Raw genomic sequence first — 24,673 nt, forward strand, 5'->3', positions numbered from 1 at the left:
AAACCTCAGGTGATTATAGAACCAAAGCACCTTATATAGAAAACATCGTGGATACCAGCTCTTAGACTAGCATGGAAACTTGAGATAAATGCCGCAGTTTTCAGTCACTAGCAAAAGTAACTTTTGTCACATTTGCTTACCCAGGTTATTTTGTAGTTTTAGGTATTAAAATGTCCATGTCCTTAGATATCAATTTCTTCTTTAATCCTGTTAATCCACTTGTCTTCATGGAATATTGTTAAGCAAATTCTTTAGAGACCTAATAAAAACAAAAATATGTAGTAGCTATAATCAAATGTTAATCAAGACATTTAAAAGGTAAGAATTTTGTGCAGCTCTTTCCTATTAAATCTGTCGTTTCTGAAACATTTAAAGCAAAAACGGTTTGGTATAGTTGACTGGACAAAATTCAGAAAATGAGTTATGTCCCTGTTAATGTTTGTGACCTATAATAATTTATCTGGCCTTAGTCTTTCATGTGTGAAATGAAGAAATTGCTTCAGTATCTTTTCATTTATAGAACTGTAGATTAATCTTTAAACAGGGGTCTTCATCTCAGTTTAACCTGAATATGTAAATTAATGCTTGACCTGACAATAAGAGGGGAAACCAGACCTTGATGTTACTGTAGAATAAACAAGATTATTTTATATTTTTCACTAGAATCTAATTATCAAATATAATTTGATTTTATTGTTGTCAATAGTGACAAAAATTGTTTGGCATCTCCAAAAGAAGTAGCTACTATTTTTTTTATTTTTTTAACAAAAACAAGTAAGAGTCTACTTTAGCATTTACCAGTAAGAGTTGACTTTAGTGACCTGAAAACTGAAATCTGTGATGATGTTAATAATAAAATATTGAAACAATCATTAGTTCTAACTTAAAATATTTGAGTGAAATTCAGTATTTGATGTTTACCTTTTAATTTTAAGGAATTTAAAATAAAAGACTAATTTAAACAGATGGATATCACATAATGAATATGTTACTTGTTGCATATCCTGAATGAATGCAATTTCCTTTTCATTCCTTCTAAATAGAGCAAATGTTTTGTTCAGTAATTTTGATCATATAATATCTACCTAAATAGCCCTTCTATCATCAGTTTCAGTTTTAGGAGGTGGTAATTTCAAGCATTTAAAATCATCTTGGAAATTAATTTAGTGAAGTAAACTAAAGGTTCTTCAGAAAACACTTGCTGACCTGAATTGATTTTATAAATATTTTGTCTCTTAAAGTATTATTTTTAGTAACTTGACTCTTCTTTTATCCTAAACCTGTTAAAAATGATTACCTTTCTGAACACTTGAATGAATGGTCTATAAAGCAAAATAAATAAATATATAGTAGTATTAAACATATCATTTATTTACTCATTGACTGGTCCATGAACCTGAGACTTTTTTGGATCTTTTCTTTGGATTGCTTAGGTAAAACCTCAGTTCCAGGAGATTCTAAGACTATCTGAAGAAAACATTGGTAAGTTTGTTATTACTTTTAGAAATAATTGGATCTCTTTATTCAGAAAAAGTACTATATTTATTATATGCAAATTGTATAAATGAACTATCTAGTACAATTGAAAAGGAAAATTTATAGTATGGAGCTCTTCCTTTTACAACTGTGTGACATTTAATATCCTCCTCTGAGGTGCTAGTGAAATTAATCTGAGATTTTAAAGAAACCACAGACTTAAATGGGTAGCTCCATCCCTTCTGTTGATAGTTTTCAGCTCACCTGTCTTAAGAAGTCTGGTTGTAGCACTGTTGGCCTAATAACTTGTTCATGTGTGAATCTTACATCCCTGTGTATTTTTCTAGTTTTTAGGAATAAATTATGGAAAATGTTAGGGAAAAAATATGTATAGTATAGTGCTCCTCCCCTTTTTTCGAATGTACACATCAGCAATTTTCAACCTTTTAAAAAAACAATTATTGATTTTAGAGAGGAAAGGCTCTGGGAATGAGAGAAACATCAATCAGCTGCCTCTTGCACACCCTCTTCTGGGGATCAAGTCCACAACCGAAAAATGTACCCTGACAGGGAATCAAACCAGCGACCTCTCAGTGGAACAAACAATGTTCAACCAACTGAACCACATCATCGAGGATTTCAAACTGTTTCATCTTATGGCACACATAAACTAATTACTAAAATTCTGCAGCACACCTAAAAATATATTTTTTTGCCAGTCTGACAAAAAAAAAAAAAAATAGGTGTAATTTTGATTCATACGAGATCTCAGCTATTGTTGTGTTGGCTGTTGTCATTTTTTTTATTTGACAACCTAAGTAAAAGAAGTCAGTGCCTCTGACCAAATAGTCAGGTATTGCTGTCTTAAATTTTTTTGTGGCACACTGGTTGAAAATCACTAATAGTTGGTATTATCTTTTAGTTAATTATTAATTCTGATGATAAATTAATGAAGAATATTTACATGTTTTAGAAACTCACAGCTTTTATAATTATTAGTTATCTGTAAGTGTTTAGCTGTTCACATAAGAAGTGGGTTATTAACTCCTGTATATACAATGCATTCTTATGAATTTAACTTATGTTCCTAGCCTCAGATTTACCTCTAAACTACCATAATATTACTCAAGCAATGACAATATTCCCTTAAAGAAAAAAACCAAGATAATAAATAAATCTCAAATACTAGTTGATACGAATTTTGAACTTTCTTTTTTGCTAAAATTTCTTTAGGGAAGTCAGGTAAGACACCTTTTCAACTCAGTTTGTTTCTGAAGAGAATTTAAAACTATATAAAAATAGGAAAAAAAACGTAATAAAATATTTTAGTACATAAAAGCAAATATAAAGCACTCAAAACCCTGCCTAAAGGTCAATAAGCAAGAGCAAGCTATTGGTGTTATAAATAGTAACTGTCATATCACCGCTAGAACCTTTCTTTGAAATCATCTTCAGGTGCTACATTTAAAAAAAAATCTCACTTTCCAGTAGTCACAAGGCATTCTCCTGTGGTTGGATGATTCTCTATTTCCCCTGCTTTAATTAGCCTGACTCCTGGCTGAAAATCCCTATAGAGGATGCAGGAGGGGCTCTGGAACTAGGCTAGTACTGGATACCAGGTAGTATCTCATATCTAGAAGCAGATTAAATAATACACATTTAGGCGCCTCCTTTAAGCTGAGTGCCTTTACATTTCATTGAATACTACAGATTGAAAGCCTACAAATTTATGAAGAACTGCTTATATGAGCACTTGGAAGGTTCTTAAAAAAAACTCTGATTTCTGATTATGGAAATGAGTATAGCATCTCATTTTGGTTATTAAAGTTTTTCCCCATCTATCAAAAATGTTTATGCTAATGAATCTGTAAAAAGTAGTAAGTTATCCTATCTAATAAAAGAGTAATATGCAAATTATCCATCACTCAGCTATACCCACAAGCCAATCAGGAGCGAGTATGCAAAGTAACCCAACCAAGATGGCTTCGGCCACGGAGAGAGCAGGCGGGAGGCTTGGGTTTCCCCGGTGATGGAGGAAGCCAAGCTTTCCGCACACCCTGGCCGGCCCAGGCCTCCGCTTAAGGCTACAAAGTTTCAATTATAGAAGATAAATAAATTCCAACAGAAATGGCTGCCACCACTGAGCGAGCAGAAGGCTTGGCTCCGCTGAAGGCTACAAAGTTTCAATTGTGGAAGATAAATAAATCACAGATACCAGGGCCTCAGCTTGGGTTGAGGGGGGTCGTGGCCAGCCTGCAAACCACCACAGGCCCCTTGCCTAGGCCGCCCCACGCTCCAAGGGAACCCCCACCCTGATCCGGGACACCCTTCAGATTAAACCAGCTGGCCCGCACCCATGCACCAGGCCTCTATCCTATCTAATAAAAGAGTAATATGCAGATTGACCATCACTCCAACACACAAGATGGCTGCCCCCATGTGGACACAAGATGCCAGCAGGGGAGGGCAGTTGGGAGGGACTAGGCCTGCAAGGGAGGGCAGTTGTGAGCAATCAGGCCAGCAGGGGAGGGCAGTTGGGAGGGACCAGGCCTGCAAGGGAGGGCAGTTGAGGGCAATCAAGCCTGCAGGGGAGGGCAGTTGGGAGGGACCAGGCCTGCAAGGGAGGGCAGTTGAGGGCAATCAAGCCTACAGGGGAGGGCAGTTAGGGGTGACCAGGCCGGCAGAGGAGGGAAGTTGGGGGCAAACAGGCTGGCAGGGGAGCAGTTAGGCATCAATCAGGCTGGCAGGGGAGTGGTTAGGGGGTGACCAGGCTGGCAGGCAGAAGCGTTTAGGGGCAATCAGGAAGGCAGGCAGGCGAGCAGTTGGGAGCCAGCAGTCCTAGATTGTGAGAGGGATGTCCGACTGCCCGTAGGATCGGGCAGTTGGACATCCTCCGAGGGGTCCCAGATTGGAGAGGGTGCAGGCTGGGCTGAGGGACAACCTACCCCCACCCCCCGTGCACGAATTTCATGCACCGGGCCTCTAGTATTTTTATAACTCTCAGTAAATATATTTTAATCAAAATTATTTTTCAAAGTAATGATATTGTAAGCCTTGTAACCAGTTGTAACTTTAAATATAATTAACATTGTGACTTTTTGCTTTGCTTTTAAAATATACTAGAATTTTAAAAATTATTTTCATAATTTTAGATTCCTCAGCTGGAAATGGGGTCCTCACTAAAGCCACTGTCCCCATTTATGCAACAGGAGTTCTTACGTGTTATATTCAGGTAAGGGCAAAAAATCCTTTTACTGGAAAATGTAGAAGTACTTTCTATTAGTTACCTAATATTATGTCTTTTTAAATGTGTATAGGTGAAATGTGATCCATAAAGGAAAACAAAGCATTTATTCATTTTATTTGGTTTATTATTTATAGTGGGAGAGTGTATTTGAATAAGTCTCTGAGTAAAATCTCTATTGAATAAAAATTTAGAGATTGTGTTCTTCTTGATACTTTGTTAGAAATGTTAGATTGCACTTATTTAGCAGTTTCCTTCTGTTTTATGATGAATTTTTCTTAACAAAGAAAGCACATATTAGGTAAAGCAAAAGCAAACTACAAAATGCTATAGAATACTGTACTCTCATCAATTTTAGCAAAGTACTTTTTTATACATTTTATTGTTTATTCTTAAAATTTTTTTTCAATTACAGTTTACATTCATTATTATTTTGTATTAGTTTCAGGTGAACAACATATTGGTTAGATAACCATATACTTTACAAAGTGTTCCGCTGATATTTACAGTACCCACCTGACACCATACATAGTTATTACATTATTGACTATATTCCCTATGCTGTGCTTTACATCTCCATGACTATTTTGTAACTATCAATCTGTACTCAATCCCTTCACCCTTTTCACCCAGGCTCATAACCCTGCCCTCCCCTCTGGCAACCATTAATCTTTTCTCTATATCTATGAGTCTGTATCTGTTTTGTTTGTTCATTTATATTGTTCTAGCAAAGTACTTTTTTTGTTAATCCTCACCTGGGGATATGTGAGAAACACATGGACTGGTTGCCTCCCACACACGCCCCAACCAGGGGGTGGGGAGTGAACCCGCATCTGAAGTATGTGCTCTTAACGGGGAATCAAACCTGAGACCCTTCAGTGCACAGGCAACTCTAACCACTAAGCACCACCAGCCATGCTGCAAAGTACTTTTTAATCATACTTTATTTTTCTTAATTATTACTGCATAATAAGTTATCCCAAAACATTAATGGGTTATTCTGGCCCATTTATTTGCTCATGGGCTTTGCTCAGCTAGGTTTCTCTTCTGCTGGTCCTACTGGTGGTTACTCATGTTTCTGCCTTCAACTGGTTGGTTGGTAGGGGGCTCAGCTAGGACGGCTGATCAGTCTCCTTGTAATCTTAGGGCCTATTTCTCTCCATGGGGCCTCTGGAACAGTAGGGCCAGACTTATTGCATGGTGGCTCAGGACTCCCAAGAGTACAAAAGAATTTGCTAGGCTAAGTCTTAGGCCTAGAATTAGCACATCACTACTATTATATTCTATTAGAGGCCCAGCATATGAAATCATGCGCTGGGAGGGTCCCTAGGCCTAGCCTGCGATCAGGGTCATCTTCCGCCCGCTTGCCAGTCCTCAGTCCCACCCTGCTGCTGCCCACCCTGGTTCTCCATAGTTCTCCATTCGCCCTCCAGCAATCAGAGCCCGTGGGCTGGAGGGAGGGACCAATAGGTCAGCCGTTCCACCCGCTCGCCAGTCCCCAGTCCCGCCCCGCCGCCACCCACCCTGGTTCCCTGTTGGCCATCCAGCGATCAGAGCCTGCGGGCTGGGAGGAGGGACCGAGAGGTGGTCAATGCACCTCATAGCGACTGGTCAATCGGTTGTTCTGGTCATGACGCCGTTATGGTCACTGGCCTTTTATTATATAGGATTTGTTAAAGCAAGTATCAGCCCAGTCCAGATTTAAGAGGAGAGACCTAAACAAGGACATGAACCCGAAGGTGTGGTTCATTGGTTGTCACCAATATAACAGACTACTTAACATTGTTTTAAGTTAATAACACACACATGATGTGTACTAAGGCATATCAGTCATTTTTAAATGTGAAGCAAGTTCCACTAGTAAGGTGAAAATATTGACTCAGGATAAAAGCATTTTGAGAAATTATAATGTGAGAATCAGAAAGGAAAATCTTTTGTCCTGAATTTTCTTTCATTTTTTTAATAACATTTATTTTGCCTTTTGAATTCAAAGTACAGCAATTTATATTTATTACACTCTTCTTCCAAAATAGATATGAACCATCTTATAATATTAAAATATAGTTCTACATTATCCGCATAATACCTTGCAATAGAAGCTCCAGTTCTGTTAAAGTAGCACAGTATTCTTTTTTCTTTTTTTTTTCTTTTTTTTTTCTTTTAGAGAGAGAGAGAGAGAGAGAATGGAGAGGGAGAGAGAGATAGAAACATCAATGATGTGAGAGAATCATGGATCAGCTGCCTCTTGCATCAAGCCCACACAACCTAGGCATGTGCCCTGACTGGAATCAAACCCTGACCGTGACCTCCTGGTTCATAGGTTGACGCTCAACCACTGAGCCACGCCAGCTGGCCAGTATTGTTTTGAACTTTCCTTTTCTACACTAGTTCTTAGACTACCTCATAATGTGGTCTCTCTTCCTGTCCTTAAATTCATAGAGATTTAGTCTTAGCACATGCCAGGCACAATAGTACGAATACCATTCTCCTCTCTGTTTAATTTTGGAAGCTGTTTCAGCATAATAACAAGTGTGATGTCAATATTTTTCTCTCTCTTGTTTAACCACTGCAAGTTTGTATGTTGATTTTGACCATAAATAGTGTTTTAAAGCATAATAAAGTACCAAGTATAAGGTTTGCCTCAGAGTAAGTAGGCCCTTAGTAGATTTGTTGAATAAATGAATAAGGATATATCTTTTGAGTCACTATATGAAGTCCAAATATCTGAAGAGATAACTTCTTAGTTTGTTTAAAAAAAAAAAAAAGTAATTGAGGTAGCTATCATAGATTGCCAGTGTTACTTGTTTTAAGAAGCACATACCAGTAGTTAATATTTTTGTTACTAAACAAAATTTTCTGTTAGGGTAAATCACTGCCCTTTTGCTTTGGTTAACAAAAACTATTTTGAATCAAATACATAAGCAGTGTATCTTGTTTTGAGCTTTTAAAAATGAGAAATAGGATTGTAGTAAATTTCAAATTAAAAAATCCATGCTCACTTAGAGTTGTAGTTCATAGCTCTTATTTCACACTTAACTTTTTCAATTCATTTAACAAATTTATGTATACTTTTTGCTTGACATAGGAAACTAAAAATGGGTGAAATCACTATTTCAATGTAGCTCTAATGCTGATTTGTCAGTCTAAACTTTTCACTAAGTAGACTGTCGTGATCTAAAACTGTTACATCCATCCTTTATTCATGCTGATCATTACTTTTTGTTGATTCTTTATCACTACCTCATTCTAAATTTGTCTTACTGTGTAGAAAAAAACCAGTAGGTGATAATCTAGTCTTCCTCTGGAAACTGTTTATTGTTGATTTATTATATCCCTAATGACAAAAAAAATGGTATCCCTAATGACAAAAAACTTGACTTTAATTTATTATATATTTTCTGATAGAATGTCAAATTTCCCTTTCCTTTCAGATTCAGGATAATTTAACATACAGTTGTGTGTGTTTTTAACATTCCTTATTTAGCAGACTTGCTTTTTTAAAAATATATTTATTAATACAGTGCTGTGTAAGAAAAAAGACAAATATTTTCTGATTATTAAAATAATAGTTCATTAAAGTTTTAAAAAATATAGATTATTTTTCAATCAAGGGCACAACTATTTCTTTTCAGAACACAATTGTCTATATTTCATCAAGCATGCAGTTTCTCACCACTAAGATGTTGCAAATATAATTTCTTGCAAATCGATTTTCTACTATTAGGGGGTAGCTGTTTTAGTAGTTTGTATTTAAGTATTTAGAGCTAAAATTAATGGGAACTAAAATTGGAAAAATAAATTTTAATGAGAGAATATACCTTTTTATGTTCTAAACCCAGATTGTGTAATAAAACTTTCTGCAATGATGGAACTAGTTTGTATCTCAGCTGCCCAGTAAGGTAGCTGCTATACCCACATGTGGCTATTAAGCACTTGAATTGTAGCCAGTACAACTAAGTCACTGAATTCCTTCTTTCACTTAATTTTTAATTTAAATTTAAATATGAATAATCACATGTGGTGGGTGGCTACCACATTGGACAGCACAGATCTAAAACTTTGAAGTAAGATAGTCTTTGTCTTCCCTAGCACTGTGATTATAGATATGCTTAATAAATAATTTTAATTAAAATGCTTCCAAATTAGGATATTTTCCCCTTATTTGGTAAATTTTTCTAATGAGAGATAGTAAATTATGGTTTTAATTGTACTTGATTGCTTGGAAATTCATTATCAGTCTTTTTCCTCTGTAGGAAGAAGACAGGAAACTGTTAGTTGGATTCTTAGAAGATGTAATGACCCTGCTTTCATTGTCTCATGCTCCTCTTGATAGCCTGAAGGCTTCTTTTGTGGAACTGGGGTAAAAATAATAGCTTACCGTTTTTTAAAAGCCATATACAATTTTTACATTGGATTTGTGGAATATATATTTTCAGTCTAAAAAGATTGGTATATACATCAGCTCTCTTGGTTTTGAGACAAGATTTTTTGTATTTTGTTTTTGCATATTTATATATTAATATTTTGTAATCAATACATTATAATAAAAGTGTGGGGAAAGGGCACAGACTTATGTTTTCTTTAAAGCATTTGGAGAAACAAAATCAAATACAGATTTGAAGAAAATTTTGTTTTTCCAAAACTGAAAAAGGAGCCCCAAGTGAAAGCCAGGTCATTAGGCTCCTATTTCTGTTCCATTTTATTGCCTAGTCCCGCTCATACTCACATCATCTATTGCTAAAGCCGTGTTAATCCAGTCTTCTCTGAAAACAGGCTTATACATTTATTAATACTATCTTGCATTGTGATGGGTTTCACAGACAGCTTGCCCTTCCGTATAGATGATTTGAGTTGATGTTATTTGATCTTACAAAAACCATATGACATAGTAGGACATGTATTGCTTCTCCAGTTTTGATATAGATAGTTAGATCTACAGAGGCTGTAAAGTGCCCATCTGACTCTTAGTCTGGCATCCTTTCTTTTTTACCTCATAGGTAAATTTTATTTTTCTTTATCTTTTTAAAATTTTAACTTTTATGCTATTAAAGAGTTAAAAGTATAATTTTTGAGTATGCTGGAAGTTTGTAGTTTTATAGGCTGACTTCCTTTTTTAAAGAATCTTAGATGTAACACATTAAACTATATTTCATATTTTACCAATATTTTATTATTAATAATCTGTAAATGTAATATTTTTCAGTACACCCCATAAGGCACTGTGGCTCTCACTTTAACCTTGATTTATTTTCTTTCAGTGCAAATCCAGCCTACCATGAGTTATTGTTAACGGTTTTATGGTATGGTGTTGTCCATACTTCAGCACTTGTGAGGTGTACTGCTGCTAGGATGTTTGAGGTATGTAAACAAATGCTTCTCTTGGTTCAGATTATAATGATTTTCTCTAGAAGAGGGAGAAGGGAGTGTTTAAACAAAAATGGTTTTGCATACTATGTTATGTTGCTGTGTGTTTTATGGTATTGAATAGTGTCTAGTTGTGAACTGTGTGATGGGGCAGAAATTTAGCTTTGACATATTTAAGAATGTGATGTTATTCTTAAATGTCAGTTCCGTTTTTTAAAATTTTCTTTTAAATCGTATTTTAATTTCCATTCTATGTAAATCTTTCTAACCACTCTGTTTACTGAGTTATGTGGCTACTAAAATAAACTGAAGCAATATATTTTTAAAGTTGTAAAGTATAGTTGTATTCATGAGTAGCATTAAAAAATTTATTAATGTAGTTATGGAAATATTTATTCTATTGATTATTCTTACTTCACTATTCCCTCACATATCATATCCAGAATAGCATCCCTATAGATTATCAGTCCACAGATTTATAAGAGAGAAAAGACTGTTCATGTAATTTAACTACATTTTCTTAAATTTCCACCTACCCAAGTTAACTATGAAAATTGAAATACCTATCTTTTGTATCCATCATAGAGGAAATATGTCATTGCCTAAAAATATACATATACCTAGAACGGGTATTTTAGCACTAAAATTGGTTTCGAGTATTTCTTATTGCTGTTGAGTCTTGCCATAGAGCCAGACGGCCTGGGTTCAGTGTCTGTCTCTGCCACTTAGTTGCAAGTTCAAACTTCTCTGTGCCTCAGTTTCCTCATCTACAAAATGAAGATGATAATAAGTATCTACCCCAAAGGATTTTTGTTAATATTAAGAATTAATACTTGTAAAGCCTTTAAAACAGTGCCTGGCACATAATGAGAGCTTAATAAATGTGTTAATCATTATTGTTTGTTTTTTACTTTATGCTAGTCACACAATAATATAGTAGTTTAGGGAGCATATTTATCCCAACTAAAGTTTCCCAAATATGCATGTGATTTTAAAATGTCTGAAAGCATTTATTTCCATAAGAAAAATGGGATAATTCTGAATTTCAGAATTTTTCCACAATTTAAGATACATTGCAATTGAAGTATAGAGCTCTGATATATTTAAAATGTATAATTTCTGAAACTTAAATATGTAAAATAGATTTGTGGAATTCAAAGAAAAGTTTATTGTTATCTGGAGGTTGAAAATTCTCTGTCCATGTTACTCCCTCAGTTATTACTCATTTAATTTTAAAAAAACTATAATCAAGTGTTCTTTGTCATGGTTAATGTCAAATTAAAAATTCTGTTTGATGTCTAGTATAAGTTCCTTCTGGGTGTAAATAATTTTTTACTCTTCAGTATGCTGAGAAAGAGTAATTACCATGAAAGAAAAGTGTTTCTTCAATCCCTTCTTTCCCCCAAAAGGAAAAAAATGCCCCCCTTTAAATGAAGAACTTTTTCTTTAATATAAGCTCTTCATAGGATTTTATTCTAAGACTATGAAAACTATTGCTTTTAAACCATTTGTTTCTAAAATGTATGTATACACTGGTGAAGCAAACCATTTGAGTGGAGATAATTTAAATAAAATGAAGCATCCTCCCATTTTATTTGTGTTTGGACTTTTTTTCTACCTTATTTCTTATATGTGGCTTTTGTCAGGTTTTCACTTTCCGTGTTTGCTATCAGTGCTGGTTGTAAACTATACCTATGCTTAAGCAGTTTTCAGTGTTCTCTCAGGTTGAATATGAGTTTCTGAGTCTAATTTGAGAGATTTATTATAATACTTTTTCAAGTTCATTTATGATAAAAAAAATTTTCACTGAGCATGCTAGTAAAAGTCATGGTTACTTTTTTGTCAATAATTCATATTTTAAACTAAATTGTAGTAAAGGAATAAGTATATTTATAAGATTTGTTTTGATACTAATAGTTTATAATTTATAATTATGCCTGCTCCACCCACAAAAAAATAATAAGTTAATTTAAATTAAAAACATAAAAACAGGACACCTGAAATTAAAAAAAATTTTTTTTTAATGTGAGATCAGAAACCATAGAAGAGAAGTCAAGAAATGATATAGCAGGAACGTAATATGAGATACTTTAGTGAAATTGAACACTAAATTTAGCTGGAGTTTTCAGACGCAGAACAGAAAGGGAAAATCCAGTCAGTCATGTATTCTTTTTCTTTTTCTTTTTTAATATGTATTTATTGATTTCAGAAAGGAAGGGAGAGGGAGGAGAGATAGAAACATCAATGACAAGAGAGAATCATTGATTGTCTGCCTCCTTCACGCCCCCTACTGGGGATCAAGCCCACAGTCTGGGCATGTGTCCTTGACCAGAATCTAACATGGGACCCTTTAGTCCGACGCTCTATCCACTGAGTCAAACCAACTAGGGCTCAGTCATGTATTCTCATCCTATATAATATCCTATATAATAAAAGCCTAATATGCTAAGTGCCTGGTCATCCATTCAACCAATCAAAGTGTAATATGCTAATGATATGCTAAGGCTGCTCAGTCGCTCGCTATGACATACACTGACCACCATGGGGCAGACAGTTGACCGGTCAACCCGTTGCTATGACATGCACTGACCACCAGGGGGCAGATGCTCTGACTGGTCGGTTAGCTTGCTGCTGGGATCTGGCTGTTTGGGACTGAGCGAGATGGGCTGGACACACCCTGGAGCCCTCCCGTGGTCCCTCGCAGCTGGCCAACCTCCCATGTCCCTTTCCAGCCCCGATTGTGCACTGGTGAGGTCCCTCGACCTGACCTGCACCCTCTCGCAATCCAGGACCCCTCGGGGGATGTCGGAGAGCCGGTTTCAGCCCGATCCCACAGTCCAGGCTGAGGGACCCCACTGGTGCACGAATTCATGCACCGGCCCTCTAGTTGTTAAATTAAAGGCAGTATATTACTCTTTTAAGTAGCAAATTATTATTGAAATGGATTTATAAGGTGACTTTATCATGTGACTCCCAGTGTGACATAATGGATTTCCCAAAAGATGCAGAAAGAACTGCATATAACTATTTCTTATATCAATCATAAGGAAATTAGCATGTAACATTGGACTACAACTCACAGAAGGCATGGGCTTTAAGACAGATGTGATTGAGTCCATTTTCTAGTTCACATCTAAAACCCTGGACAGGTTACTTAATTTCTCCAAGGCTCATTTCTTCATCTGTTAAAACATTGATAATAGCTGTACTTACCTCATCAGGTTCAAAGATCAAATGAGATATTGTATGTAAAGTGTGTAATAATTCATAGCTCTTAAATTTTGCTTTCTGGTATTCTAGCTGAACCAGGAATTAGACTTAAAAACTCCAGAGCAATGAAAAATTAACTTGTCCCTAGATTATCCTTTTTTATTAATATTTTTTGGCTGGCACAAGGTAGCAGACATTTTAACATACATTCTACTGATTCAAATCTAAGCTACTTATTTATAAAATGATAGAGATAAGAGCTTTATTTAACAGTATTTGAACTTCTTTTTTGTATTTCTTTGTACTTGATATCATTAATGTTTAAAGTAGAAAAAAAAAGTTCTTATGTCATTTTATTCCTGTCTAATTATCCATGGATTTTTTTTAATAAAAATTATTTCAGAATGTTGAAGTAGATTCTAAAGTGAATCAGTTGTTAAATGGTAACAGATTATTGTAAAATTAAGAATCTTCACATAAAGTGAGCTCTGCTCCCTCTGATGTGTTGTGTAGGAGGAATGTGTTAAGATATGCACACAGTGTTTGGCTTTTGTTACTAAAAATTCCATGACATCTTTTATCTTCAAGAGGACTAGTTCCACTACCAGAGAACAGATTGGTTAGCATTTAGCATTAATTTGTGTTTACATTCTGAAATTGAGAATTAGAATATTGCCCTTCTCTACTAAACTAATAAAATTTAGTAATTTATTTACTTGAGCCTTTAGAGAAATACAAAACAGAAAACTACTTGAGCCAGTCAAATATATTTTTTTAATATATGTTTTTTGTGGTTACATTGGTTTACAACATTATATAAGTTTCAGGTGTGCAAAATTATAAATTGACATCTTAGGTACTACATCATGCTCACCACCAAAAGTCTAGTTTCCATCCATCACCATACAATAAAATTTTTTAAATTTAATAATTTTTTCCTAATATATTACAAAAGCTTATATCCTTGGAGTACTCATAAAAATTAACCTGATGTTGCCCTAACCAGTTTGGCTCAGTGGATAGAGCGTCGGCCTCCGGACTCAAGGGTCCCAGGTTCGATTCCGGTCAAGGGCATGTACCTTGGTTGTGGGCACATACCCAGTAGGGAGTGTGCAGGAGGCAGCTGATCGATGTTTCTCTCATTGATGTTTCCAACTCTCTATCCCTCTCCCTTCCTCTCTGTAAAAAATCAATAAAATATATTTTTTAAAAATTAACCTCATGTTTCTTAAATGCTTAGTCTTAGTCTTGCACAATATTTAGGTATATTATGTGTAATTAGTAGCATAACTGTCCTTTAAGGTAGATGACAGTATCACCATTTTCAGATGAGAAAATTTGAGTTTCAAGAGATTACATTATAATATATCCAAGGCCACATGGCTGATAAGTGGAGAGCTAGAGTCTGAACCCAGATCTTATTCCCACATGTCATACTTTCCACTAGGCTATATTATATCTATCTATAAGCTATGTGATGTAAAAAGTTGGGGATTTCCCTATGCGATTTAAAACTTGCTCTACAATAATCAGAAGCAATTTAGTGGTGGTGCTAGCTATTTGAGTTGTGTTTGAAAACAGTGCAGTTTGTACTTTATTGGTCATGATAAAGTCACACCAGATTTACTTAAATAATTTTAACCATAGAACCCAGTATGTATCTTCTTTTTAGCTTTGTTTTAAAGTAAAGCTTTTTTTTTAAAAAAAATTGCATTTTAATTGAACATATAAATTGCATAGACTATTTGACCAAAAGTACAAACTGCTATTAAGTTGGTGACAAACTCTGTTCTTGTGGACTGCCAGGCTATTTAAGCTTTATTTTCCTCCTAAGCATTCTCTGCCTTTATAAAGCACTCTAGTAGCAATATTTGCTTAGCTTCTAATTTTGTTTTTGCTTTTGTGTTTTCTCTTTTTCTCTTGGTTATTCCTTTCCTCCTCCCGTGGCATTGTGTTTGCTCTTAACATGCATCACCTGTGAATACCCCCTGCGCTGACCAATCAGCTGTTGGTGAAGGGGGTGAATGAAACTCTGGTAGCTCAGAGGGTTGTTCCTGCTCTCATTACTCTCTCCAGTGACCCTGAAATGTAAGTGTGGTCCCTGCCTTTTACATTCAGCATCCTTTTCAAAATGCGCCTGTCAAGAAGTAACCATCAGCTTTTAAAGTCATTGAAGAATATACTTATCTCTTTAACAATATTGGAGTACACTTATTGATTAAACTTTATCATATTTAAGATATTTATGTATCTGTAGGTCAACTTGCATAGTAATCTTAATTTGGAGGCCATTTATTAAAAATATATATAATAGTAGTATTAGTTCTCAATAAATATTTCCAAAACTTAAAAACATGCTGATGGACTATTTCTTCCAAGCCAAGAAGGGATGCTCTGCTAATCTCACTAATATATTGTTACCAGTAAGTATAGTGGCATGAACCAAAGGCTTAACATTTAATGCTCGAGTGGGTGACTAAACCAAGAAAGGCCAATCAGTCTGCCTGCCCATCCTCAGTCACAGCTAACCCAGTTCTCATTCCAGTTTACCAAACCATTTTTTATTGCATGTTGACTGGTTTACAGCTGACTCTACGAGGCATGAGTGAAGCGTTAGTTGACAAGCGGGTTGCTCCGGCCCTTGTTACCTTATCCAGTGATCCTGAATTGTGAGTTTCACAGACTGCGACCTTAAGTTATCCTGTCTGCCTTTTTGAGCATTCTTCTTGGTCTGCCTTTTTAAATTTTAATTTTTCATTGCTAGAGATGTAATACAGTATATTTACATTGTACTTACTTTGATATACACTTTAATAATAGTTATTCATCTCAAAGAAAGCTTCAGTTTCTTTCTCTTTCCATTCTAACAGCTCCGTTAGGATTGCCACAATTCCAGCCTTTGGCACTATTATGGAAACAGTTATTCAAAGAGAGGTAGGAAATGGTTGAAATTTATTTCTGTCTATATAGGGTTGAGGTGATGATAACACATTATCATACATATACCTGGTTGGGGTTGGGGACAGGGAGCATCATACCTTTCATTTTATTTCTTAGTGTGGCCAGAGGAGGATCTCAGTATTTGAAAATATAATAGTCTGCCCAAAGTATCCTATATAATAGAGATGTAATATGCAAATGGTCGCTACACCATGAAGCATAACGACCAGATCACGGATCAGCAGGAGGGTGGGGCAGCGAGCTACAAGTGGGCAGCAAAGAGCTACAGGAGTGGGCAGGGCAGCAAGCCGGGGGGCGGAGGGAGCTACAGGAGGGCGGCAGCGAGCTACTGGCGAGCTACTGGCGCACGGATTCATGCACAGGGCTTCTAGTATTATCATATCCTAAGGAAATCTCTAGTCTTTCTTCTCAATTAGAAAATTAAGTATAAACCAACTCTCAGATGTTGGGTATTGCAGTTTTGGATAATCCTTCAAACCATATCTAGTTCCAAAGCTTTCTGTTATCCACTAGATTCTGGACAGCCTGCATAAATTCCTGCTTGCCAGTTTGTACAGATGTAAAGACTACTTTGTCAGATAATTTTAGGAACACAAACCTATCTTGGTGTCACAAATGAAAGCTGGAGGGCACGTGTATGCTCCTGACTATGTCATTGATGTCATGCTGCAAGTCATAGTAGACTGGTACCTCGTTGTAGCACACTTCACTATGACAACACTCTGTCTTGCCTGCTCCACACTACCACAGGCTCCTCCCTCACATTTTATTTTGATTTAGAAACTTATGTTTTAATTTCAACTTTGTTAGGTTTTATCTGCCACATTAACTGTGAGACACTTCTCAAAATTAGGATCACAATTTCATTCTTTATTATGAAATTGGACATGTCTTTATATAAATAAAAACCCTATAGGATTAGAAGATAAATGATTTGTGGGCATGTTACTTTGCCACTTAAATGCAAAAGAAATTTTCCATCTAATAGACATTTACCAAAAAAGAAAAACTATTCTGTAAGATTTCTGTCATGTAGATTTTGTTATAACAAAAATTAAACATCTTTGTTATTTATGTAAAAAATGTTTTCCATTCTTCATTTATATATTTCACTGGTGAAGCACATTTAAAAAGTACATCATTCTGCCAAGCTTGCAGTTTTGGCCGAATTTCAACATGTCCTTAAATCCTAAAATAAAAACGTCTTTTAGGGAAATGTGAGTAAGATATAAGTCATTAGTGACTCATTGCTTTCGGAAGGTGAATAATTGGGTAACTTACACTGTGATTTGTTTTAAGAATTATAATTTAGATACAAAATATTACTTATCTCTTTTTCCTAAATATTGTGGGATCTTTTTATTTGTTTTAACCATTTTTCAGGTAATATTTTTTATTTTTTAAAACAAAAAATGAGGAATCAGACATAAAATGTAAAAGACTAAATAAGTACTTAATTTCAAATTTCTACTACCATGTTGATATAAAATATTTGACTCTGATGCTGCAAGCCATGTTTAATGTATATCTTTCTACTCAATTATTAATATTCCATAAAATGACTGTACATATCCACTTTTTAAGTTGCTGGAAAGAGTGAAAATGCAGTTGGCTTCTTTCCTGGAAGATCCTCAGTATCAAGACCAATATTCTTTGCATATAGAGATCATAAAAACATTTGGGAGAGTTGGGCCTAACGCAGAACCAAGGTTCCGAGATGAGTGTAAGTTGCATTTTTCTACCTTTTTTTCTTGAATTGTAATGTCATATCAGAGAAGATTACCTTTATTTTGGCTATTGAATCTACCCTAGAATATTTTTTGAAAGTTTACTTCTATTTTTAGAAAGCCTCCTATTTATCATTATTTTATTTGCAATTTTGAATCTTTATTCAATCTGCTCTTAAGAGAAAGGCTTCTGTAATGGCCTTATATAGTGTTTTTCCTATTTTCCTTGGCCACTAAAGATCAGTTGTAGAATTATGCACATCTGGGTTATCACATTTTTAACCATTTATCTCCATCTGAGAGGTTAAGAAGTGAATTTTTTTGCCTTTTAAAAAATTTTATTTTTATTGTTGAAGGTATTACAGATGTCCCCTTTATGCCCCCATTGACCCCCTCCACTCGGCACCCGCAAAAAATAGAAGTGAATTCATTGATACAGATGTCATAGCCGAGGACAGCACATATACTGTATAATGAAATGTTGAATTCTGGAGTATATTTTTGTCTCTCTTCTGAGATTTAGGACGATTCTTAATTATAGCTTTTAACTGCCTCTAGACTAGGGTTTAAAATAACTTCTATAGATTTGATTTCTAGTTAAGCAATTTCAAGAGGATATTGAACAGTATGATTGTTGAGTTTCTAAGAAAAACATTTAGGAAAGGATTGCCTCAGTAATTGGTCAGAGAAGGAGCAGAAGGAATAAAGAGGCTGTGTGTCAATAGATAAAGAAGTTCAATGAAGGTAAGTTTTAAAAGGTTTGAGCAGAAATGAACTAGAGAATCTTAGAGAGAGACTATTTTAGAGCCACCATTTTGGTGGCTCTGTTCATTAATTGGCCTCAGCATGCCAATGAATGAATTAGAATTTAAACATTTTCATTGGGAAATCATGAATGTTTGGAGTTTTTATATCCTAAATTTGTCTAGAGCTCCTGTGAATTATATTGTTATTAATTTTCACAATTCAAAAAGTCCCCTAAAAATGGCCATTATTATCCTAAGTTTTTGTGGGGTGTTTTTTTTTTTTTTGACATTTACTAAGGCAAGCATAAAAGTTGTGTTTATAGTATCTGTTTATTGAGGAAGCAGGAGGTTTTTCTAGGAGGAGAATGTGGCTTTAATATGCACAAACTCAGTGTGAACATGAAAGAAATCAATGTAGTTGGTCAGAAGTGTGTGTTTATGAATAGTGTTTAGGGTTCCCCAACCAAGCAGAGACTTGAGATCAACAAGGGGGCATGTGATCAACAATTTGATAATCACAGACCCTGGAGCCATTTCTCTAAGAAGCCCTGGTGTTAGGGGGAAATGGTATGTATTTAGAAGTCTCAATCTTAGTCAGTAGGGAACTCAATGCTACTGAATTGGTTACTGTTTCTTGAGCCATCACTTTTATTTCAGCAGTAGGTTGCCTATACTTTTGAAATTTTATGTGAAATGAATATTGAGATATAATGTACTGAGCCCACTGAGTGACTTAAAAGCACAACAACCAGTGCTGTTTGACATTGGTCTTTGCCAAGAATTTAAGAAACTAGCTTTAGAAAGGTGTGAAATAATTTGATGTTGAAAAAGAAAACATATATTGTGTTTATCTTTTGTTTAATAGCAATGCTAATACCTGATTCTTATAAACTTATTTGTAAAGATAATAACATAAAAAGAAGGTTATTTACATTTGTTTAGTTTTTATTTTTCAAATTGGGAAATTGAATTGCAGTGAGGCCAAATGACCTATATAATCTTGATAATTAGGTCATAATGACAAGTGCTACAGTCTATTTCTCCCAAATCCCAGATCACTCTATATTCTGAAATATATACTTTCTTTCCTGTTAAGGGAGAGAAAGCTTAGAACGTGACTTATCTTTTGAAACTAACCTCGAATTAAAATGAAATTTTATAAATTAAAATGAGGAATTATTTAAGATGTATGAGTGTTGTACGTGTCTATTTGGATAAAAATGTAATACTTTTCTTTTTTTCAGTTGTTATACCACATTTGCATAAGCTAGCCTTGGTGAACAACTTACAAATTGTGGATTCTAAAAGACTGGATATTGCTACCCATCTTTTTGAAGCCTACAGTGCACTTTCCTGTTGTTGTATCCTTGAATAATACATATCTGATTTATATAACCAATTTTACAGTGAACTATCTCTGTTGTTAAAGGTTAAGAAGTAGAATTTTTTTCTCCAACTTACATAAGGATTGCAGAAAATTAAAAATTTGATTTGACTTGCCCCACTCCTTATTCTAGCTGACTCATAACTTTACATAAGTCCTCTGTGCTTATATACTTTTTAAAAAACTGACTAAAGTTTTATTTATGTTAATCAGCTATATAACTGAGCAAGAAATGAATTATAGCTGAGGCTTTTGTTAATCAAAAGAAAGCCTTGTATGAGTTCTGGTAGGGGTTTTTCAGTGAATGTTTAAACATCTGTATCCAGTGGAATACAATGAATTCCTCTTGAGAGATATCACTCATTGAAATAGTACAGTGCACCCAGGCTGATGTGGCTCAGTTGATTGGAGCGTAGTCCCGTACTCCAAAAAGGTGGCGTGTTTGATTCCCGGTTAGGGCACATATACAGATTGTGGGTTCAATTCCCTAATCAGGGCACATAAGGGAGGCAACCAGTCGATCTCTCTCTCTCTCTCTCTCTCTCTCTCTCTCTCTCTCTCTCTCTCTCTCTCTCTCTCTTTCTCTCCCTCCTCTCTCCCTCCCTCCCCTCCTTCACTCCCTCCCCACCTTCCTCTCTCTAAAATCAATAAAATAATAATTTGAAAAAGTCCAATGCTGGCTGATCATCTCTAGTGGAGGAAAGCTCAGAGATCACCTAACATATCAACCACTGCATTATATAAATGATTAAAGTAAAGCTTACATTAGTGACTTCTGTTTTTTTATCATTAAAAAGCAAAACTGTGCCCTAACAGTTTGGCTCAGTGGATAGAGCATCGGCCTGCGGATTGAAGGGTCCCAGGTTCGAGCCCAGTCAAGGGCATGTATCTTGGTTGCAGACACATCCCCAGTAGGGCGTGTGCAGGAGGCAGCTGATCAATGTTTCTCACTCATCAATGTTTCTAACTCTCTACCCCTCTCCCTTCCTCTCTGTAACAAAAATCAATAAAATACATATTTTTTAAAAATTGAAACTGACTAGAACAAAGAATTTTAGCTATCCTCTTAAATGTTCTCTTTACTATTTAGGCCTCGAAAAATAAATCTGAGAATGAAGTAAAGGTAAAATGAGCAAAATGAACTCTAGCTTCTGGGTTCTCCTATTGAAAGGCAGGTGAGTTCAAGAAAGGGGAAATAAGAGATCAAAAAAGGAGTGAAAGTCTGGATACTCAAACAGAAATATAAAAGTACATGCTGGACATGATAATCAGAGAATTTGATTATGACAGAAAAGAAATGACAGTAGAGAGAGGTTTCTAGTAATTCATGGGAGAAAGTAGAAGGCAAAGGAAGAGTTTCAGGATTAAAATTTGTCGTTTCATATTGTGTGTTTTTTCATTGAATTTATTGGGGTGACATTGATTAATAAAATTATATGGGTATCAGTTATACAATTTTATAATACATTAACTGTATATTGAGTTTCATATTGTTACATGACAGTTTGAAGTAATAAACAAAGTGAACAGATAATTTTAAATAAGACAAATATGTTCCAAAATGCCACTGAAACTCAGTGGCACTGGATTCTTGAGCGGAATGTTCCTATTTTGTTCAGAATAAATCAAATGGAGAAAGTAGAAACTTAAAAGCTATTTGTTGGGGAGCTATTTGTGTTTTTGGAAATTTTAAGACGAAGTTGGATGCATGGTTGAGAACATTTTATTTGGGAAATCGACTAGAAATTATTCATCAAGCCAGTGTAAGCGATTTTTTTATAATACAGATTTTAAAGTGGGCAGAGACACCATATTTTAATAATTTTGTGCCTCAACTCCCCATTTGTTCATCTTCTATAAGTTTAATTCCACTAAAAGGAGAACTTACTATTATTCTTGGTTTATCTTGTTGGCATTTCAACTTATTAAAGATAGAGGAAGCAAAAAGAGGAAGCGATATTCTGAATTAGCAAGAGCTCTTTAGTAATGGAGAAGTGACAGGCCCCTTATAGGAAAGTAGTAATAGCATGTCAGAGTTTGCATTTCAAAGAAAGAAAATATTGGAATTTTTATACCTGCTTCCTAGACTTTATAAAAGTAGATGTTTACTGAAGCAATAAGTCATGTATATTCTTAAATAGCAGGGGATTTCAAAAGGAATACATCTCAAGGAAAATGGGAAAGTCAAAAGATCAAAAACTTTAGCTCTATAGTGGCAAGGTAATGGTTTCCAAAGAGCACAAAGGTCTGCATAGAAGGAATATTATTGTGGGTTTAAGCATGCACAGAATATTACTAAAGTAAATACAGTAAAAAGTGTTTACACCAATATAGTAATGGGAGGAACCAACTTAACAATAGACCCTGTTCAAGTATTAAAAATGTTAGTTCTGCATGAGTCAGAGATTATACTTATGTCAACAGGATGGTGTGGCCACTAATAAAATCACATTGTCCAAATCTGTTCCATTGCATTCTGAGCTGAAAGACCACAAGAGTATTCCTATCAGTACTGGCATGATATTTTAATAAGGACACAATAACTATAGTGTTTAACATTCAGCTTAGTAATAAATCAAGAAATTATATTTATAAATTTTTTTAAGAAACTTAAGCCCTAACCGGTTTGGCTCAGTGGATAGAGCGTTGGCCTGCGAACTGAAAGGTCCCAGGTTTGATTCTGGTCAAGGGCATGTACCTTGGTTGCGGCCACATCCCCAGTAGGAGGTGTGCAGGAGGCAGCTGATTGATGTTTCTCTCTCATCGATGTTTCTAACTCTCTATCCCTCTCCCTTTCTCTCTGTAAAAAATCAATAAAATATATATATAAAAAAAAATTTAAGAATGTTTAACCAGAGAAGAAATAGGCTGGGTATGAAAAGATAATTCAAAAATAATGTTAAAGGTTGATATTAGATATGAAAAAGTTTAGGCACACTGTAACTAGGTGCAGGACTAACACTAACAAACAGAGGTCTCAGAGAGGCTGATTTTGTGTATTAGACTTTCTAATGGAGCTGTTTAAAATGCAATTTTTTTTATTTATTTTTTTTTTGTTAATCCTCACCCGAGAATTTTTTCCATTGATTTTCAGAGAGAATGGAAGGAAGGAATAGTAGGAAGGAAAGAGGGAGGGAGGGAGGGAGGGGGGAAGAGAGAGGGAGAGAGGCAGAGAGAGAGCGAGCACATAAAACATCCATGTGAGAGAGACCCATTGATTGGTTGCCTCCCACACGAGCCGAAACACTGGGCATGGGATAGGGATTGAACCTGCAACTCAGGTATGTGCCTTTGACCGGGAATCAAACCCTCGAGCCTTCGGTATAGGGACCCACGATCTAACCACTGAGCAACCGGCCAGGACACAATGATCTCTCTTATGAAATTGTGAATGTCCTGTCATTGTTAGCAGTCAGGGGCCCTATGACCATCATTTACAGATGAAATAAAGGTGATTCCTAATATGAAATAGTACTAAATGCCCTCTAAGTCTTCAACCCTTAAGAAAGATTGTTTGATTCCATGGGGAAAAGGTAAAACCAAACAGTGAGTAGAAAAAGAGGAGAGTGAATTCCTTCTTACATCCAGATAAGGCCATCTTCAATTTCTTAATCCATGTACATATTTCTAGATCTAAGACTCAACTACTAATCCAAAGGTCACTCAGAGTTCCACCATGGTGGTACTTTCCCCCTATCTAGAAAGTAAGACTACATGTCCATTAGTTTGCAGCCCTCTCTATGTCTATAGGGGTTTGGTTTACAAGTCATTCATTATATATAGGAACCTTACTTATATATAACTAGAGGCCTGGTGCACGAAATTTGTGCACGGAGGGGGGTTGTCCCTCAGCCCAGCCTGTACCCTCGCCAATATGGGACCCCTTGAGGGATGTCCGACTGCCCGTTTAGGCCCGATCCGGGATCGGGTCTAAACGGGCAGTTGGACATCCCTCTCACAATCCAGGGCTGCTGGCTCCCAACTGCTTGCCTACCTGCCTTCCTGATTGCCCCTAACCACTTCTGCCTGCCAGCCTGATCACCCCCTAACCACTCTGCTGCCAGCCTGTTTGCCCCCAACTTCCCTCCTCTGCCGGCCTGGTCACCCCTAACTGCACTCTCCTGCAGGGTTGATCACCTCCAACTGCCCTCCCTTGCAAGCCTGGTCCTTCTCAACTGCCCTCCCTTGCAGGCCGGGTGCCTCCCAACTGCCCTCTCCTGCTGGCCATCTTGTGGTGGCCATCTTGTGTCCACATGGGGGCAGGATCTTTGACCACATGGTGGCAGCTATATTGTGTGTTGCAATGATGATCAATCTGCACATTACTCTTTTATTAGATAGGATAGAGGCCTGGTACAGGGGTGGGGGCCAGCTGGTTTGCCCTGAAGGGTGTCCCGGATCAGGTGGGGGTTCCCTTGGGGCGTGGGGTGGCCTGAGCGAGGGGCCTGTGGTGGTTTGCAGGCCAGCCACGCCCCCTGGCAACCCAAGCGGAGGCCCTGGTATCTGGAATTTATTTTCCTTTTACAATTGAAACTTTGTAGCCTTGAGCAGAGCCAAGCTT

The 24,673-nt window shown here is 36.1% G+C and overlaps 1 protein-coding gene across 3 annotated transcripts in view; it reads left to right on the plus strand.

The window, feature by feature from the left end:
* Positions 1-24,673, plus strand: part of RELCH (RAB11 binding and LisH domain, coiled-coil and HEAT repeat containing) — a 104,425-nt gene that overhangs the window by 72,224 nt on the left and 7,528 nt on the right. Inside the window, exons 19-26 of one of the 3 annotated variants that reach the window (XM_008149583.3) lie at positions 1,434-1,482; positions 4,629-4,708; positions 8,974-9,080; positions 9,979-10,078; positions 15,300-15,382; positions 16,165-16,228; positions 17,840-17,978; positions 19,973-20,089. In XM_008149583.3, the coding sequence (XP_008147805.2) occupies positions 1,434-1,482; positions 4,629-4,708; positions 8,974-9,080; positions 9,979-10,078; positions 15,300-15,382; positions 16,165-16,228; positions 17,840-17,978; positions 19,973-20,089 (739 nt within the window). Of the gene's footprint in view, positions 1-1,433; positions 1,483-4,628; positions 4,709-8,973; positions 9,081-9,978; positions 10,079-15,299; positions 15,383-15,880; positions 15,964-16,164; positions 16,229-17,839; positions 17,979-19,972; positions 20,090-24,673 lie in introns of those variants that run through there. The other 2 variants (XM_008149582.3, XM_054723714.1) reach the window with 2 other exon arrangements.

This window comes from Eptesicus fuscus, chromosome 12, assembly GCF_027574615.1.
Source record: "Eptesicus fuscus isolate TK198812 chromosome 12, DD_ASM_mEF_20220401, whole genome shotgun sequence".
NCBI lineage: Eukaryota > Metazoa > Chordata > Mammalia > Chiroptera > Vespertilionidae > Eptesicus > Eptesicus fuscus.